This window comes from Sarcophilus harrisii, chromosome 2, assembly GCF_902635505.1.
Source record: "Sarcophilus harrisii chromosome 2, mSarHar1.11, whole genome shotgun sequence".
Classification (NCBI taxonomy): domain Eukaryota; kingdom Metazoa; phylum Chordata; class Mammalia; order Dasyuromorphia; family Dasyuridae; genus Sarcophilus; species Sarcophilus harrisii.
Window position 1 is genome coordinate 18,596,549 of NC_045427.1, and position 18,542 is coordinate 18,615,090.

Here is an 18,542-nt window from a genome sequence, read left to right on the forward strand (position 1 = left end):
GGCGGTTGGGCTCCTGTCCTGGGAACCATCTCTCTGTCCAATTCAAGAGGAGAAGAACAGACAGTTCTTGCCCCCTTTCCTGCCCAGAAGACAATGCAGATCTGTGTTTCCGGTGAGGAAGCTTTTTCCCTCCAGGAGCTGTCCATGGTAGCCTTGAACAGAAGCAGGTAGAAATCACATGGCCTGAAACACAACTTTCTTACCCACTTGGGCTGAGATGAGAGTTACTCAGAGTGCACTTTATCAGCCCCAAAGATTGTATTGGCCAAAGTTTTTTAAGTCCTTGTTTTTTGTCAGACTTATTGGGGATACAAATAAAAGGAAAAAGAAAGGTATAGTTTATGCTCAAGGAACTTACATGCTAACGGAGAGAAGACAATATGCAAAGGGGAGATGAATGGAGAGATGGTATCTGGGAAGGGGATATGGGGGTGAGACCTGAAGAGGCAGAAGCACCAAGGAGAATGCTTCTATTCACCCAGGTGAATGGAGGTCAATGAAACATTGCTCACCTGGGACTTTCTCCCAAATGGAGACCAGTGGAAAGCACTTTTCACTGGGGAAAGGGACTGACACGACAGAAGGATGTTCCAGCATGAGAGAGGATAGGAAATCAGGAAGTGCATTTGGGGGACAGTCTTCCTACTGTGAAAAGTTTAGTAAAGCATAATCTTCCCTGTTGTTTCTAGTCATAAGCCTGCTCCAGACAAAGAGATAGAAGCTGATCTCTCTTTAGCTGACAGGATTGATGATGTTAGAATACTTCCACTTGTGGCAGGAAGGTGCTTTCTACAGCTGAAGGGCTGATACAAGGCAGGAAAGACAGACAATGAGGGAGTGTGCCTCCGGAGCCCATGATCCTTTGGGCGGCTGGATCTATAAAAGATCTTTGAGTAGCAGGGAGAAATTCCAGTCTGCGATTCTGGATATGCAGATGTCTTTGGGGGTGTGTGGAGATAAACAGCCTTGGTAATAGGATAGCAATAGAGTTTGTATTTTATATATAATATATCTAAATACATATTATCTAAATATAAATCATATATATAATATATTTAAAGATCCTAGAGAGTGAGGGCAGGGAAATCAGAGATAAAGTAAGAGTCTCAAATGTGATGATGGTAAATGCCTCCTGGAGAAGCAAAAGCTTAACTTAAGTGAGGATTAATCCTAACTTTAGAGACCAGAGCAGACCAGGTTTGGGGAATCACCATTATGAACCTAAATTTACATGATTCTACTTCAGCGTGTTTTCTGTAGATTCTTAAAAGTCAGTTTTATTTTGCAGCACCCCCTTGAAAAGCTTCCCCCCATCTTCTGTACTCCGTGGATCTAAAGACCATAATGAATATAACTCACGAGCCTTCACTAATAGGTTTTCTTTAGTTAGACCGACGATATACATATTTCAGAACAAGTATTTAATGAAAAACACAGTAAGAAAAGGAGTAATAATAGAACAGTTTCCTCATAGTTCTGGAATCCCAAGTAAATACATATCATTTAGGGAGGAGAGTGGTAACATGGTTAGGGATCATGCAGGAGGGGCACCCGTAGAGAGAACACATCTGATGACAAAGATCTGTTTGTAGAGTAGAACAGAGATAGGGTGGGCTGGTGGCTAGTGCGGTGCTGGGAAGGACATGCATAAAGGGCACTTGAGTGACCCAGATACATGCCCAAGGGCCAGCTCCTGTCTCCTGTGCTGCAAGGCCACATGTCTCTTGCAAGGTCCACGAGCATCTCTCACTGGGTATTCTGAATCCCTTGCTCCGGCAGGGGGACTGTTCCATGGGGCCATCATCGCCTATGCTGGGCTGGGTTCATTCTCCAGCCACCCGCTGGGCTTCACCTGGACTCAGCTAAAAGGCTACTCTTCTTGGTTCAGACATGGTTTTCTTTTATTTGAGCCCAGAAACCAAACTTCAGCTCTCTCGGGGATAAAGGAAGGCCCCCACACCCCAGCTGGATGGTGGATTCCTCTCCGCACAGAGAGGTGACAGCCATGGACCTATGTGTCAGTTTATACCCAAATCTGCATCTTCCCATACAAATATCCCAAACTGGGAAAAAATAGGAAAAGAAAACAGGCATTTCTGAAAGTGCCTACAATGTACCAGGCACTCTGCCAAGTGATTTACAAATTATCAACTTATTTGATCCTCATTTTATAGATAAGGAAACTGAGGCACAGTAATTTGCTTAGTGTCATAATAATAAGTGTCTGAGGCAGGACTCGAACTCAGGCCTTCCTACCTCCAGTCCCAGCATTCTATTCCCTCTACTTAGATTGTGAGGTCCAAGAGTAAAGGTGCCATTGATCTCTGTGCTGCTTCCACCACACCTGGTGTCCAGTGGGGGCCACATAGTAGAGGGGCACTGATAACATGCATCACACCTGGATGAGAGCCCAGTAGTATAATTATGTTATATTATGATAGTGTATCTAATCAGACAACCAGGAACCCATTGGCTAGAATTCCCTCCTAATTTAGTTCTTTTTGGATTCTTGCCTTCTTCACCCAAGTCCTGCTGGGAATTCAGTCTGCATATATTCCTTACTTTTCTACTCTCCAACCTATCACAGAATGTGTTAGGGTTATGGGAAAGAGGCAGCTGTCACCCTTTGGGGAAAGAATTGATCGTGTGTCCCTTCATTAATATTCCAAGAAGAATGAGTTTCTCTTGCCAACTTCCGAACCTCGCTCGGGAAAGATCACACCTTTGCTAGGAATCCCCTCACCCCGACCATCCCACGTGTTCCGATCCCCACCCTCGGCCTTCCCGCTCAAGGACCACCTCTTCCATCCATGCCAACGTCCTTCCCCCATCTTGCCTTCCCTCCCTATAAAGTCCCTGCCATGGCCTGGCCAGAAACACCTTCCCCAACCTCCCTGGCCTGGTAAGTGGGGGGTGGGGGTGGCGAAGGACCTGGGGAAGTTGGGTCCCTCCAGACCGATGAGACCCATCTGATTGCTGGTAAAAGGAGCCCTTTAATCTCAGGGAAGGAGCAAATTCTGGAGAGGTGTCAGTTGGTTCTCAAGCTGGAGCCACTCTGAAGAGTGGGGGCTTCCCTTCCCCGGTGCCCATCAGGTTTCTCCCAGCCCCAGTCGCCCAGAAGGGAAGAGGTGGGAGGACAGAGTAGGGCTAAGAGCGCCAGGAGTGCCAGGGCTGAGCCCCCATCTCTGACCTCGTTACAGAGCTAAGAGCCCCCCATCCCTCACGAGCTGCGCTTGCACCCCTGTCTCCCACAATGTCACCCATCTTCCCAGGAATCCTGGTCACCTGCCTGCTGCTCTCAGGCCTGGCACAAGGTGGGTCCTCCAGCACTTGGCACCTGGGCCTGGCAGGAGAGTGGGAGGAGATGCTCAGACGGAAGAGGGGAGACGTGGGGTTTGGGGGGACAGGCTTTATGGGGGGGACCATAGGGCCCAGCTCCCCTCCACTGTATCTCCTTTCCTCCCTCCCCAGGCCAGGAGGAGGCCCCTGCTCCCCCCCATGCCAGGAGCTCCTGCCCTCAAGGCTCTGCCTCCCATAACTCCTACTGCTATGGCTTACTGTTCACTAACGACACCTGGGACGCTGCCGAGGTTTGTGGGGGAGAGGGAGCTCTGATGAGGGGAGCCACCTTCTCATGCATTGTCCTCCATGTAAACCTTATTCCTTACTTCTAAATCATCTGCTCCTCCATTTTTTATCTCCAGACCCTTCTCCCTCTGTCTCTCTGGGGGCATCCAACTTCCCCCAAACCCTCTTCCTCTCCTCCTGCCTTGGCTGACTCCCTCTTACCTATTTCCCAGACCCTCCTGCAATGACCGCGGCCTCTCCTGCTTCCCCCACAGCTGCTGTGCCAGGACTATTTCTCGGGCCACCTGCTGTCCCTGCTCAATAAGGCTGAGGCTTCCTTCGTGGCCACCATGGTCACCGAGAGCAGGCCTGGTCTGAACCCTTTTTGGATTGGCCTTCGGGACTACAGCGAGGTGGGACCCCAACCCCCCCCCCCTTCTCTCTGCCCAGGAAGGGATCGGTAGGAAGGGGAGGGTTCTGCTCCTTCTCCTATGTTCCCTAGGGGGCCCTCTCCACATCTGCTCCAGGGGGTAGGAAGATCTTGGGGGGGGGAGAGTGGCCAGTGCAGGAGAGGCTGCTCACCCCCTCCTCCCACTGTCAGCCCACCTGAGGAACAGCCGGATGGGCCATTGAGACGGAATCACATCCGCCACCATCAGGGTGTAAGACCTAGATGAACTGATGCAAAATGAAGTGAGGGGACCAGGAAGTGTAATGATGATCAGCCACGAAAGACTCTGAGCGATACAGTGATCCAAGACCATCCCAGAGGTCTCATGATGAAAAACCACTCTCCTCCCCCAGAGGGAACAGATGAATCTGAGGGCAAATCAAAGTGGAATTTTCTCATTTTGTGGTTTTCCCTTTTTTGGAAATATGGAAATTCATATGCAGTATTGACATAATGCCTTCTTATTAGATGGGGGAGAGGCAGAAAAGAAGGAGAGAATTTGGGACTCAAAATGTATATATATACATATATACATTCTTTTCTTTTTAAATTTTAGGTCCCAAATTCTTTATGTATATATGTATATACAAATATAAATATATATTATATGTGTGTACATATACATATGGATATAGATAAGAAAGAAAGAGAAAGAAAGGAAAAAAAAAGAAAGAGAAGGAAGGAAGGAAGGAAGAAAGAAAGAGAAGGAAGGAAGGAAGGAAGGAAGGAAGGAAGGAAGGAAGGAAGGAAAAAAGGAAGGAAGATAGATAGATAGATAGAGAGATAGATAGATCCTACTCACACTCCATTCTTAGTGCTACCTCTGCCCCATTCCTCCTGCTCAGAGGGATAGGTTTGGTGTACCCAGCCCTGAGCACCCCAGAAGAGCTCCACGGTGATGCTGGTGGAGACCCAAATCACCAAACAATTTCCTGCAGAAAGTGGAAATTTAAGAAACAGTCCCTAGCATGTGATCACCCAGACTCCCCTAGGAGTTCGGGACAGGTGAGGGTCAGTGCAGGTCAGAAAAGGAACCGAGGGCTGCTGAAGGGCCTGAGGGAGGGTGCGATGGGGAAGGAGCTGGCTTCCCTCTCAGAGGGGGTAGCTGTGGAAGGGAGGAGCAGGAGTGCTCAGGAACCGCAGAGGCAGCATGTTTGGCAGCTCACGGGAGGGCTTCTTGGAGCACAGAAAGCCTAGGACATTCTGCAGGCTGGTTTGGGTGTCGCTGGTCTAGGGGGAAGGAGAGGGTAAGTGACCAGGTAGAAGTCTCATTTTGCACTGACTGTTGCCTTTCCTGGTCCCTCCTCCCCAGAATGGTCGGTGGAAATGGAGCAGCAACACCCTTTTAATCTACCGAGCCTGGGAGAAAGACGCTCCCAGTAATGACCAATCCAACTTCTGTGCGGTTCTGACTCCTGAATCTGGTGAGAGAACAAAACCCCAGCAGCTCTGATCCATCCAGGCCGAGTCCCCCACTTCTCTGCTGTCCAAACCCCTGGATAGCTGGGGGTAGCCCAGTATTTAAAATATGGAAGTGTCTCTCCTCTCCCCTCCCTTCTCTCTTTCTTCCCCTTCCCTTTTTCTTTCCTTTCCTCCTCTTTTCTTTCATTTCTCCCCCTTTATCTTCTCTCCTTCAGCTACCCTCTAGTCACCTTTCTCCTTTTCCCAACTCTCTCCCCTTCTTTCCTTTCAGTCTCTCAGTCCTTCTTCTCATCCCTTTTACTTCCCACTCCTCCTTTACTCTTCCTTCTACTTTAGTGCATGAATGGGCACAGGACCCCTGGGCGCGAGGTCTGGCTCATCCGTCTAGGATGAATTTCTGATGGTTGCCCTGGCCAGTCTAACCTAGGCTATCTTCTCTGCAGGATTCCAGAAATGGAGAAATGAACGCTGTGATAAAAAATACCATTTCCTCTGCAAATTCAAAGCCTAGAGGAGATAAGTGTGAACAAGGAGTGAGGATTCTGCAGTCCTAGAGCCAAACGTGCACCCTGGGGACCCTGACTGAAGTCTGCCTTCCCAGAAATCCTTCTTCCTCGCCCCCACATCCCTTCTTTTTTTTGAAATGTTCTTCATGTCTTCATTTTTCTTCCTCCTCTCACTTACATTCCTCCTGGGGCTGTCTGGCCTGGGCTACTGGCAAGAAGAATAAACCATGCTCTCTACCACCCCACTGTCTCTAGTGTTTGTTTGGTTTCAAATCTGGAGAGTTGTGAACACAATGTGTGTGTGTGTGTGTGTGTGTGTGTGTGTGTGAATTTCAGCATGAAATAGTCTTTCTTCTTCCCTTCAATCAAAGCCTTTCATTATTCATTCTTTAAATAAGACCAAATCAAAATTGGAGAACACATCCCCTGAGGACAACAGATAAGGGAAACTTGTAAGTTGTAAAGAAAAATATACAAGACAAAAACCCAGAACCACAAAATTTCAAAGCTGAACGAGATCTTGGCCATTACGTGGTCCAAGCTATATTCCAAAACCATCCTCAGGGCAATATATAAGATCTTTATTTTAGTCCCTTTCCCTTTTTCAAAGGGGAAAACATTGAAAGGTTTGAGGCAGGTTTGAGTCCCATGGATACCTCCCTCTGGAAAGTTAGGGCATTCTCACTGACATCTGGTCAAGAGGATAAGGTTTCAGAGATGGTGGCTGGCTTGGAGATAACTTGTCGGCCCGGGCTTGAGGGAGAATGGACTCTCATCATAGGGGCCATGTCTCTCTCCTTGCCTGTGAAAGGTGCTTTCAGGCTGTTTTCAAAGTTTTTTTCTTTCCCTTTTCCTGTTCAAAAACCAACGGACACTACATAGCCGCCCTGGGTTCTATTATGAGGGAAGCTAAGATTGTGCATTTATGAAGTTTCCTGCTCCCAGGATCTACTGATGTCTGTCCTGGGGCAGCTTCTGGGTCTTCCATGTGTTCATTCAAAGCTTTCTCACCCCCTTAACTTGAGATGAGCATCATTGATAATGGACTTTTACAAGAAATTACATGGGCCGAGACCATTTTAGAGTTCCTCTAGATAAACACAGCAGAAAGGGACTTGTGCTTGCCCAATTGGCTGTGGAGGGGTGTTGAAGGGTACTGTTCCTTTAGTGAGGAGATTCCTGTAGCAGAAAAAAAATCTCAGAATCTAAAAATGGAAGCCTTCTGTAACAGCCATCTTTAAGGATTGTCTTTAGAGACTCCTCAGTTCTGAAAGTTTAGGGATTGGACCTTGTGGAGAAAGAAATATATTTCCCTAGCTCTGTGTTGGAGACGAGCATAATGGTCCTTGAAACTGGATAGCAAAGCCATGGCAGGGAGGAACCTTTCCACACCTTTCTATTTCAGTGAATGATGTAGACTCTGAGAAGTTTCTGATGGGAAGGAAATGCTTGGCTAGCAGCTCCAAAGTGTATTTACTTTCAGATGGGAGTCTGAGTCCCAGGAAATACTGCAAGGCTGGAAAAAACTGTTTTGGATCATTGGGAGAACTAAGGATGCAGAGGAAAGGAAAGTTGGAAATCATTGGTCACCCCAAGTTTTGCCTTTCAATGGGAACTGCCAATGGATATTGATGCTGATGATAGTGTATTTAAGTGTCTTTTAAAAATTTTTTATGGGTTCCCAGAATTCCTTCACAACTTTTACATTTTATGTGAAGCTATTCTCCCTTCAATATACATTTTTTACCTTGAGAGATATATGGAATTAGCCACCTTGATGAAAACTTATACATGATCTCCACTTTGGAATATTCTCAGAGGAAACTGTCAGTGAAGTTGCTATTGAGAAGACTGACATCTCTTGGTCTCCCCAGTAGTTAGCACAGTAATTGCATGTAGTTAGTGTTTAATAAATGTTTATTGATTGATCTTCTTGATTTTATAAGGTGATTCTCAGAATCAAATGGATCCAGAGTACCGTTTCTTCCCTAAATTTTCAGTGATCTTATTACCTGCAGATATTTATCCATCTATTAATGTTATCCATCTATTAATAATATTCATTAAGCACTTTCTATGTTCCCAGCACTATGATGGGGATACAGTCCTGAGTTGAAATAGAACTCATTTTAATGGAGCAAATGACACATAGGTATTTATGAATAGATCAAATACATACAAAATAATTAGTAGGGAAGGCTCTAGCCGTTGGGGGAAGAGGAATGGCAAAGGGGATGAAATAAGCATTGTCTGGAAACTAACACTAGATCTACAGCTTGAGGAAGCTTTTCTAAGATCTTTCTAAGATGACCTCAGTCAGTCAAATTAAAAAAAAAACATTAATTAAGGACCTACTATGTGCCAGGTACTATGCTGTGAGTAAAAGAAGCAAAAAAGTTCCTGGCCTTCAAGAGCTGACAATCTAACAGGAGACACAACAAGCCAACAAAATATGTTACAAAGAAAATAATCAGGAGATAATCAAGAGATGGAAAACACAAGATTAAGAAGATGGGGTAAAGGCTTTCTCTAAAAGGTGGGATTTTTTGGCTGATTTAAAGGAAACTGAGGGATTAGTAAATTGGGATGAGAAGAGAGAAAGTCCCAGATAAGGGGGACAGCCAGAGAAACTGCCTGGAATATGGAAATTGAGCATATTGTTGCTGGACCAGTTAGGAGAGCAGTGTCATTGAGCCAGGGTGTGTGTGTGTGTGTGTGTGTGTGTGTGTGTGTGTGTGTGTGTATGATGTAGAAAAGGTGAAAGGAGACTGGAAAGGCAGGAGGAGAACAGGAGGATTTTGTATTTGATCTTGGAGGTGATGGGGAAGCAATAGAGTTTATTAAGAAGGGATGTGATGGGCAAGTCACTAACCCCAATTGCCTCAGCAAAAAAGAAAAAAGAAGGGATGTGACTTGGAAAGATCTGGTCTTTAGGAAATTTGAAGCTAAATGGAGAATAGACTGGCATGGGGAGAGACTAGAGGCAAGCGGACTCAAAGGAGGTTATTGCAATATTCCAGGACAGATCAAAAGATCTGGTTTGGGAAGTCTAGTCCAGAATAAAGGAGTTGATGTGCTCCTGACCTCAGGGCTGTTTACATCCTGTCCAGGGTGCTGGGCTGTTCTGGGAATTATATTAGGAGAGAGACATTGGGGTTTAAAATAGACCCTGTCTTGAGCAGATTCATCTAACTTAAATCACCCATTGGGCACCCCAAGGGCTTATCCATGGGCTCCACAGTTGTTAACAAGTAGGAATCAAAGGGATTTACAACTGCCCAAGTCTTATTGAAGGGAAACACTAGGAGATAATCTAGTGAAAGAGAAAAAGGTGGCAGAGGGATGCCGTGGGTCTCTATGAGGGCCTGGGAGATTTGGGGCAATTTTTTCACTTTTTCTGTGCTCTTGAGAGATCTGCTGCTTGGTCCTGCCCATGTCCCCTTACTTTTCCCCTTTGAAAGAAAAGTTGTGCTAGAAGTATTGTATTTGCTCCTGCTTATCCCATGCTCCCACTTACCCAAGCATTTTACCCAAGCAGCATGCCATGTCCTTGTGCTCTGTGATCAAAGCACCCCCATCCTCTACCCCAGTTCTTATATTTCCCCTGTTCTCAGAACTCTCCTGCTCTTGATGAGGTGAAACTGCTCATTTCTGCTTCTGTATCTTCATGCTCACACAATTAATGACTCTCTAGCTTGTGGATTTAGCCTTTATAAACCCTTGGCTCCCACTGTTGGGGGCTGCTTGATTTGGGTCTCGCTACGCCCCTTGCAGCCGCCAACAAATAAAGTCCACTTAAATTTTATGGCGTCTCACTCGCTGTTTTTCTGGGGACAACATTTTGGAGACCCCAGTGAGATAGCGCATTCCCCATCACCACTGGGACTTCAGGACTTGGGTTGAATATGGGAAAGACCAACCCTGCCCAGACTCTGAGGGGAGCCAGCCCCTGAGATGTTCTAGGGCCCCCAGACTCAAGCAGGATCATTCAAGTACTATCCCAACTCTGATCCAGTCCTCCTTTTGGTCCCTGTGGAGCCTGGTGTGGTCTCTGGGAGGGAAAGATTGTCGGGTGTGACACTGAAATCTCCCCTCACAGCCCTCCTGAGACATCGGGAGATTGCCCTTGGTCTGTATTTATTGGCGTATGATCGATTTAGAGAGTTTTGTTTTGTTCTAATGGTCCAAGACTTTTGGCAAAGATGGGGCAGTCCTCTTGCATGTTATTTTTGTCTGTGTCTTCATCTTTGTGCAGAATGTTTGTTCTGTGAGCTAGATTCTGTTACCTGGAAAGATTTAAAATCCAACAAGCAAGAAAAAAACTTCTGTGCTGTGTAGTTAGGATGCTGGGAAAGGTTTTTTAATATCCTTGACTCCCACTTTAAAAAGAAATTTTTAAAAAGCCTAACTTGTTCTTGTGGACCTCAGCTCTGGCCAAGCTGGGGGCTACAGAAATAAAGTCAGCTAATTAAAATTAAAGTAGCATCTTAGATTTTCTAATTTTGAGAGCAATGATTAAGGAGTTTGGCAATTAGTCATTTTAAGACTGCAAGAAAAAAATGGGGATAATTCCAGAAATTGACTCCATTCTGAAAGAAAAAACAAACTAGGTAAAGAGCAATATTTTGCTAACGCTTCCTTGATTCCTATTTTGTCCGGAATCCCCTCCTGCTCTTTTGGGAAAGCACCCCAGAAAGTATTAAGGGACCCTCTCCACTCCACTCCCCAGAGTCCTGGATGTGGTGATTGCTAACTAGATCTATATAGCCCTAGAGTTTGCGAACTCCTCTCGAGATTAAGAAAAGAGAATGCTAAATTCTGCCTCATCTGGGGAAATAAGGGAAATGGCAACAGCCACGGGGACCCCACACAACCTTGCCCAAACATCTCCCCAGCCCAGCTGGGGGAAAGGGATGTAGTGGGGGTCAGGCCCCATGGTTAGCATTCTCTGAGGCCTGAGCCCAGAACCAGCTACCCCAGCCTTCAGCAGATTCAGCTCCCCCGAGAAAAATCCGGGTACCCCTGGTACCACCCAGCATGGCAGTGTGAGGTGCAAAAGCCCGTCAGCCTCTGCACTTGGTAAGCCCTCCATTCTCTGCTGTGGATCTGTATTAGCCATTGTAATGTATTGATTATGTCATTTATGGCAAATTATTTTATTTCTGCCCAGTTTTCTGATTTGTAAAGAGAAATAGTAATTAGGTTGTTGTGCAGATCACATGATTGCAAAGGTACTTAGCGTTAAACAAATGCCATGTGAATGTTAGCTGCTTTATGGGATATAATTGCTTCATATTTGATTTTTTTTGAGACATGATAGTAGGGGCAGCTAGATGGTGCAATGGATAGTGTACCAGCCCTGAAGTCAGGAGGATCTAAATTCAAATTTTAACACTTCCTAGCTGTGTGAACCTAAGCAAGTCACTTAACCCCAAATGCCGCAGCAAAAAAAGCAAAAAAAAAAGATATGATAGCAAAAGTAATTTTAAAGGAGTTCTAATCAAAGCTTACTAAAAGAATGTGCAAATTATAATCTATTTGCACTGACTGTTAACAGAAGATTTAAGAGTTTGGGAACTTTAGGAAAGCAACAAAAAAAATCAATTCACTGCTACCTTAAAATCTCTGGCAAAGAACAGCCTGCTTTTCAATGATCTCGAGGTAGATTTCTGAAGGCCCTGTTAGTAAAAATTGGCACTTTAACCTGTTCCTGGCTTATAGAAGAGACATAGTATATTGGAAATTGTGTGTATTGGAAAATAACCAAATGGCAATTGAGTTTGCCTGGAACATTTAATGAGAAATTAGGGAATCTCATGAACTGCAGTCAATTTTAAAATCTGGTCTATCTCAGTTTTAAGAATTGTCTTGTTTTCTTCCCCAAAAAAGGAAATTTATTTAAGAAAATAGAAATCCTCCTCTCAGGACCCCAAGTGGGCAAAAGGGTATGTCTCATTGGCTCAGCCGTCCTGCCCCCCTTTCCCTTCAATCCTAACTGCAGAAGGGTTGAATTGGATAGACTGACTTGAAAGGGCAGTTTTCTGCCACCTTGAATTTTGGGGCTATGTATGTTTAAATTGGAATTCTGATTCTTAAATTGTAGGAGATCATTTCTCTTAAGTGGTACATGCTAAATTTGTTCTGGGTATAAGATCTTAGAAGTTTGTTCAAATATTGCAGTATTATACTGGAAATTTAAATCTAAATTTGAATTCCAGGAATTAATGGAAAGACAGAGGGTTTTATCAGGAAAACGTGGCTCCCCTGACTGGAATCCCCTCCTTCTCCAAGGCCAGGTCTCTGACTCTACACCTTTCCCAGCAGGAAGTTCCCTCATTCCAGTGAGTTCCCTCTTCCCCCATCACCAACCTTCCCAGAAACTTCCCCTGGCTGTGGGAATGAGGCAGCTGGCGGGCTCTGGGCAGGAGCCAGCCATGGGCCTCTACCTCACATTGTGGGAAGAACCCAGGGCTCCTCTCTGCTCCTGACCCCAAACTGAGGAAGACCTCACCTCTTCCAGGAAGCCCCTGCCCCTCCCCAGCCCCTGTGCTCGGGCCCTCCCTCCATCCTGGCCCTGCCCCCATAATGGGCCCTCTCCCTATAAAGGTTCCATCCTCTTGAGCTCAGACACAGGATTCCTTCAGGCCGGTAAGTGAGGGAGAAGGTCTGGGAGACTGGGCCCCTGCAGGCTCCGGAGGCCGTTCCCTTCCCAGGGGGGAGAGGAGGCAGCCGCTCCAGGAGGCCGTTCCCTTGGGGGAAAGGCCAGGAGATGGTCATTTCTAACAGAAGGGTCTCTGCTCACTGGTCCACCCCTCCAGTGGCTCCCAGATTTTGTCCTGCTCCTGGAGTCTGCATATTCCCTGAGACCCCAGGAAGGAGAGAAGAGGAAGACAAAAGTAGGGAATTCAGTCCCAGCCTGGGCCCAGAGAACAGGAGCAGCACTAGGAGTCTATTGAGGAATAGGCTACCATCCTTGTCCCCGTCTCCCCATGGCCCTTGGGCGGGAGATCAGGGTTTCTCTTGTCTCCTCCCCAGAATCAGATGCCGCTCGCTGCCATGATGTCCCCCAGCTTCTCAGGGCTGCTCCTCGCCTGCCTGCTGCTCCCCTGCCTGTCACAAGGTGGGTGCCTCAGGCCTCCCTCTGACTACCCACCTGGGCCTAGAACAGGGGCTTGGACATAGTAAGAGGGAAAGGGAAGGGGCTGGACAGCAGCAGGGGGGGCACCGTGGGACAGAGAAGGGGTTGGGGGTCTGTAGGGTTCAAAGCCTGACGTCCAGGGAGCAGGAACCTCAGCTGTGCTCCCCTGCAGCTGCTCTCCTCCCTCCCCAGGCCAGCAGGAGGCCCCTGCACCCCCCTCTGCCAGGAGCTCCTGCCCCCAGGGCTTTGGCTTCCATGGCTCCCACTGCTATGGAGTATTGGGTCCTGATGAGACCTGGAACACTGCAGAGGTGGGTTCTGGAAAGGGCCCCTGAGAGGGGGCGGGGTCTGTCTCCCTATCCCCATGTCCCTTGGGGTCATCAGTGTGGCCTCCATGAGTCCCTAAGCCCTCACCTGTCACCCAGACCTTCCCTTCTCAGGTGACTCCAGAGCTTTGCTCCCCTTTTTGGTGTTTTGTGGATCTCCCATTTCCCACAAAAGTAACCCCTGTGCCCCATAGCCATCTCACCATGGTCCCTTTAGCCTCTTCTCTTTTCCTCTATTGACCACCCTGTTCCCTGAGGCTCCCAGGAGCCTTCTCCTGCCTCCTCAGCTCCCGACCCCACACATTTACTGGCCCTGCTCCCTCCCTCCCCAGCTGCTGTGCCAGGGCTACCCCTCGGGCCACCTGGGCTCCCTGCTCAACGAGGCTGAGGCCGCCTTTGTGGCCACCATGATCATGGAGAACGGGGTTGGTCAGAGCCCAGTCTGGATCGGTCTGCACGACCCCAACAAGGTATGACTGAGGGCCTGTCCCTGTCCGAGTCCTGGAGAGAAGGGGAACAACAGTGTGTGTGGGGGGGGCTGATGGGGAGGTGGTTCATATAGTTCTTGGAGGTCCAGGACTCTGAGAAAAGCACTAGAATTAGGGAAGCAAGTGAGTAGAAAAGGAGCAGGAACTTGGAGGGTCCTGGGGAGAGTCTGCACTGGGTCCTGGGCCAGAGGGAGTCTGTACTTCCACCCCCAGCATTTTATTACTCACTTATCCCCCATCTGAGTCCACTATGACTGCCCATCCCTTTGGTTCAATGGGAAATTTTTTTCTGCCCCTCTCTGGGCTGAGTTCCCAGCATCCCCCAGATGGGATTTCTCAGTCACCACCCTCATGGAGACAAGGGTCACAATAAGGAAACCTTGCATAGGGGGAACAGCCCAAGGCAATCTGGGCCTAAGTCTCCCCAAGAGACCCCTCAGAGAAAAGCCTGGGCCAGAGCCTGGCAGGAGAGTGACTGGCAGGAGACAGAGAAGGTTTTCTGGCAGAGGAAGGGAGGGTGGGCTCTGTCTGGGTCTCCCAGAGAGAACGTGATGGGGTAGAACAGGCTGGTGCTGCCCAATGACAGAAGCAGCAGCCGGGGCCACAGCACCAGGGAAGATTTAGGGAACAGAATGAGTCCAGTTTGGGAGGTCTGGGTTAAATAAAGGTGCAGTTGGCCTGTTTATTATAAGGAGTTATATAAAAGAGGTAGGTGGGGGGTGTCCCACTCTTCCCTAACCGCCCCCTTCCCGATCCTGTCCCCCAGAATCGCAGGTGGAGATGGAGCAGCAATGCCCTTTACCTCTACCAGGCCTGGGATAAGGGCTTCCCAACGAACAGCAAACCCAACTACTGTGTGAGCCTGACTCCTGAATCTGGTGAGCTCCAACCCTCCCCTCTGCCAGCTACACAGGAGCATCCTGTTCTCCTTGGACTGTCTGAAAGCCTGGGGGGATGGGGGCACCTCCCTCCAAGAATATGAGAATGACTCCTCTCCTCTCTCTTGCCCTCCCCTCTTTTTACCTTTTCTCTCCCCTAATTTATCATCTTCTTTCATCTTTTCTCCTATTCCCAACCTTCTTCCATCGTAGCTTTCTTTCCTTTTTCCTCCTCTTCCTCTTGTTCTCCTTCCCTCCTTCCTTGTCTTCTACTTCCCTCATTCTCCTATCTTCATTCTCCTTTCTTTTTGTTACCTCAAGAACTATCTTGAATGAGGAGACCCTGTGGCCAGGAAGCCACAATCACCAGAGTGGGGATCATTGCCCTAAGCTGTCCCTCAACTGAACCCAGACCATCTCTCCACAGGATTCCAGAAGTGGAAAAATGAAGCTTGTCAGAAGAAGAACCTCTACCTCTGCAAGTTCAGAGCTTAAAGGGGAGCAGACAGAAGAAGAGCTTGGAATTCGGCTGCTTCCATCCAAGCACAGTGAGGAGGGCCGTGGCCATAATCTCTCCGCCCTCCTAGAGCATCTTCTTTTCATCATCCTTCCTCACCAGCACCACCCTCCTTTCTGTTATCTGACCACTCTTGCCACTTCTCCTGTTTCTGTTCTTCTCTTCACCCTCCACTGCACTAAGTGCTACCTGCCCATGTGCTTTTTATTTTCCATACCACAAGTACCTCAAAGTTGATTCAGAACCTGAATATAAATGGTCATACTGTTGTTAAAAAGTGGAAAAGTTCCAGTTTAAGTTTCTTTCAGAAATCTTGTGAATGTGAGAGTTCTTAACCAAGGAGTCAAAGAGATCATTCAAGACAAAAATGTCCCCCTTGAAATTTGAAATCCAACCTTAGATTTTAGGGGAGGAATTTCTGCTTTTTTCTGTGTTGTGGGAATGGTAGGGACTGTGGTCTCCTTTGTGATCTTCTTCTCATAAACAAATGACTCAGGGAAGCTCTTCTTCAGCATCCTTCCCATGGTGCTGTTTGTGGATAGTTCTGTTGTAGACATTTCAAATGGTTATGTGTCTTTGAATAAAATATTTTCTGACCTGATCCTCTGAATTATTTAAAGACTCACTGGTTTTTAAGCATGATGCTGCTTCATGGTTTATAAAAAACATTGCTCATTTCCATCTTTAATTCCATCTCCAATTTTAGTGATGGGGAAAGTGGGGGTGAGAGACATTCCCAGCATCACAGTTAGGAGGACTTGAACCTCTCTGTCTTTGGATTTCACATCTAGTCAGGTAATCTTTCCCTGAAGTAAGTGTTAGAGAGGCAGGACCCATCACCTTATTTAAATTCAAGTGATACTGGTCTCTTTCATGGATCTTTCTTTACAAAATTCACTTTTTGGCCTTCTCTCCATGTGTTCTAATCCCTGTTGTCCCTGAGATCTCCTTCATTTGAGCCTGCGGTTGCCATAGAAACTTTTGGGCTTCTGTCCCAGAGTCTGATGTTTTGTATCCAGAAGTCCCTGGCCTGCTTGACCCATAAAGAGTCTTGTATTTGGCTTTATGCCATCTTTTCTTGGTCTTCCCAACTTCGTCCTACTGGAGGCCTCTGGGTTTGACGCATCTGGAGTTTTTATTCTCTTCTCAATCTCTGTACATGTCATGTTGGAAGGACCACGTGGAAAAGCTGATTGTTGAGGCAGGTTCTCCTCTAAGAAGAAGCAGTTTATGCATTAAGTTACACTTTCAGTTTGACCTCTTGATATTCTAAGCTTCCACCTGGATTTAGTCTCAGAATGAGGCAAATGCACTTAAGTTGGGTCCCATTGTCCTGGTCCCCTGCCTCATGCCAGTCCCCCACAGTGACAGGGAGCATATTTCTACCTCTCCCCATATAAAAGATGGTATGTCCCTGCCTCTAAAAGTCTAAGGCCCTTCTTCAGTCTTTGGCCACATTTACTGAGCAGAGATGTATTACCTGCAGGAAAGAATCATCACAGCAAAGATGTCCAGAGTTGTGGAAAAAAGGAGCAACCATCATCTTCAGAGAATGAAGTCTCAAGGATGATCACCTTGTTTAAATCCCATGCCAGGAAGGCAATGTCTTATCATACCTCAGTAGAATATCCCAGTTACACACACACACACACACACACACACACACACACAAATATAATATGTATATACACATACTTATATACTATATATGTGTATATATACACACATATATATTATATATGTATGTGTGTGTGTTCATCATTTTTAGAATATTTCTTTATTCCTTCCCAGTAAAAGTAATAAGATTATGGAGGAGCAGCCCCTCCATATCTGTTTACTTACCACTTTTGCTTTGAGACTTTGTTGGGAGAGTCACTCTTCAGAGTGAAAGACGGTGTGGACATTAACACCTAAGTAAGGTCCCTGGGAGCTTGCAATAGCTACTTTCTTATGACTTTATGTCCCTATCCACCTCTCCTATTTTTTATTTCTATGTAGCTCAAAATGTGGCAAGTAAGTCCAATGTAGATGCTGGGGGAACTCAGAGATGTTGAAATTTCCTCCAGATGTGACCTGGAGTTGTGTATTTGAACTACTGAAATTGAGTCCAATCCCTGATCTCTTGAAAGGGAGCCCACCAGTTAGTCTCAAGAACCATTTTTTTCAGAATATGATGGGCCTCAGAAGCCATCCATTAAACTTGTTTTAAAGTAGGCAGTGTTGGCAGGATGTAAAAAATAGTGTAAGGAAGACAGCTGTGCTCCCCAGTATGAGTTTCCTCACCTGGTACTCAAGTCAAGAAAATGTATTTCTTAAGAACCCACAATATACCATCATTATGCCACCAAAAATACAAAGAGGGGAGCCCCTTCTAAAGGAACCCATAGTCTAATGTGGTGTAAGGGGGTGTTGCTTAATGAAAATTAAAATGGAGAAGCAATTTATATAAAGAATGAATGGGAGATAAACCAACCAAGAGGAGTCATTAGAATGAAATGACATCAGGAAATGCTAGATGCAGAATGTGGGATTTTATCTGGGATTTGAAGTTAGATAAGGAAGACAGGAGAGGGAAGCAGGAGGGAGAGACTTCCAGACATGGAGCTCAGCCAGAGAATATGCATAGAGTTTGGAGACCACTTGTTTTGGGCCATGGGACAGATGCTGAGGGTCTCCAGCTGAGTTGAGAAGATGACTGCCATCTTTCTGAATAGGTCTTCTATCACCCAAGTGTGATGTTGGAAGCACACCCCAATTTTAGGGCAGGTCCCCTAAAGAAGGAAATCTATGATTCCATGTGTTTTATGAGTCTATATTCACTAAAACCTTATGTGCTCTTGCATAATTACTAGTAGAAGAAAGACCTTTGAAGAGACCACATAGGAAGAAGAGGAGCAAGGAAACATTTTCATCTTTATCTGGGGAAAATTCTCCCCCACATAGAAATAGCAGCAATAAGAACACAATGAAGAGCTCATTCATAAAGGGGAAGAGATATTTTTTTATGTCCAAAAGTCAACTGCTGAGTTTTCTCTCTAGAAACTGGACTGGTTTCAACCTAAGCAAGGACAAACTTACAGAGGGGTATCCTCGTGGGCGGGGAATGGTGAAATTAGGACCATGATTGATGAGTAATTCGAGCTTCCAAAGGTACAAGACCAAGAATATCTCTTAGGGACGTCATCATGGTATTCCCACCTGGTTTGTTTCACATCTAGTAGATATTGCTCCACTAACAGATGAAATGGT

The 18,542-nt window shown here is 46.5% G+C and overlaps 2 protein-coding genes across 2 annotated transcripts; both read left to right on the forward strand.

Moving 5' to 3' along the window:
• Nucleotides 1–2,005: 2,005 nt before the first annotated feature.
• LOC116420945 (lithostathine-1-beta-like) lies at nt 2,006–6,188 on the forward strand. The gene is made up of 7 exons (XM_031949199.1): nt 2,006–2,017; nt 2,671–2,902; nt 3,201–3,314; nt 3,472–3,590; nt 3,843–3,980; nt 5,331–5,442; nt 5,884–6,188. The coding sequence occupies exons 1-7, from the start codon at nt 2,006–2,008 to the stop codon at nt 5,949–5,951; spliced, it is 795 nt and encodes a 264-aa protein (XP_031805059.1). The 3' UTR covers nt 5,952–6,188.
• Nucleotides 6,189–12,509: 6,321 nt separating this feature from the next.
• On the forward strand, nt 12,510–15,894 carry LOC100913914 (lithostathine-like). Its single transcript, XM_031949676.1, has 6 exons — nt 12,510–12,594; nt 12,982–13,066; nt 13,277–13,395; nt 13,743–13,880; nt 14,665–14,776; nt 15,204–15,894. The coding sequence occupies exons 2-6, from the start codon at nt 12,988–12,990 to the stop codon at nt 15,269–15,271; spliced, it is 516 nt and encodes a 171-aa protein (XP_031805536.1). The 5' UTR covers nt 12,510–12,594; nt 12,982–12,987; the 3' UTR covers nt 15,272–15,894.
• The last annotated feature ends 2,648 nt before the right edge of the window (nt 15,895–18,542 follow it).

Excerpts from the sequence above, each read along its gene's own strand:
- LOC100913914 (XM_031949676.1), top strand. The coding sequence starts at position 12,988 with ATGCCGCTCGCTGCCATGATGTCCCCCAGCTTCTCAGGGCTGCTCCTC. Across the intron at positions 13,067-13,276 it reads GCTCCCCTGCCTGTCACAAG|GCCAGCAGGAGGCCCCTGCA; the intron begins GTGGGTGCCTCA and ends CTCCCTCCCCAG. Across the intron at positions 13,881-14,664 it reads GTCTGCACGACCCCAACAAG|AATCGCAGGTGGAGATGGAG; the intron begins GTATGACTGAGG and ends CCTGTCCCCCAG.
- LOC116420945 (XM_031949199.1), top strand. Across the intron at positions 3,315-3,471 it reads GCTCTCAGGCCTGGCACAAG|GCCAGGAGGAGGCCCCTGCT; the intron begins GTGGGTCCTCCA and ends CTCCCTCCCCAG. Across the intron at positions 3,981-5,330 it reads GCCTTCGGGACTACAGCGAG|AATGGTCGGTGGAAATGGAG; the intron begins GTGGGACCCCAA and ends CCTCCTCCCCAG.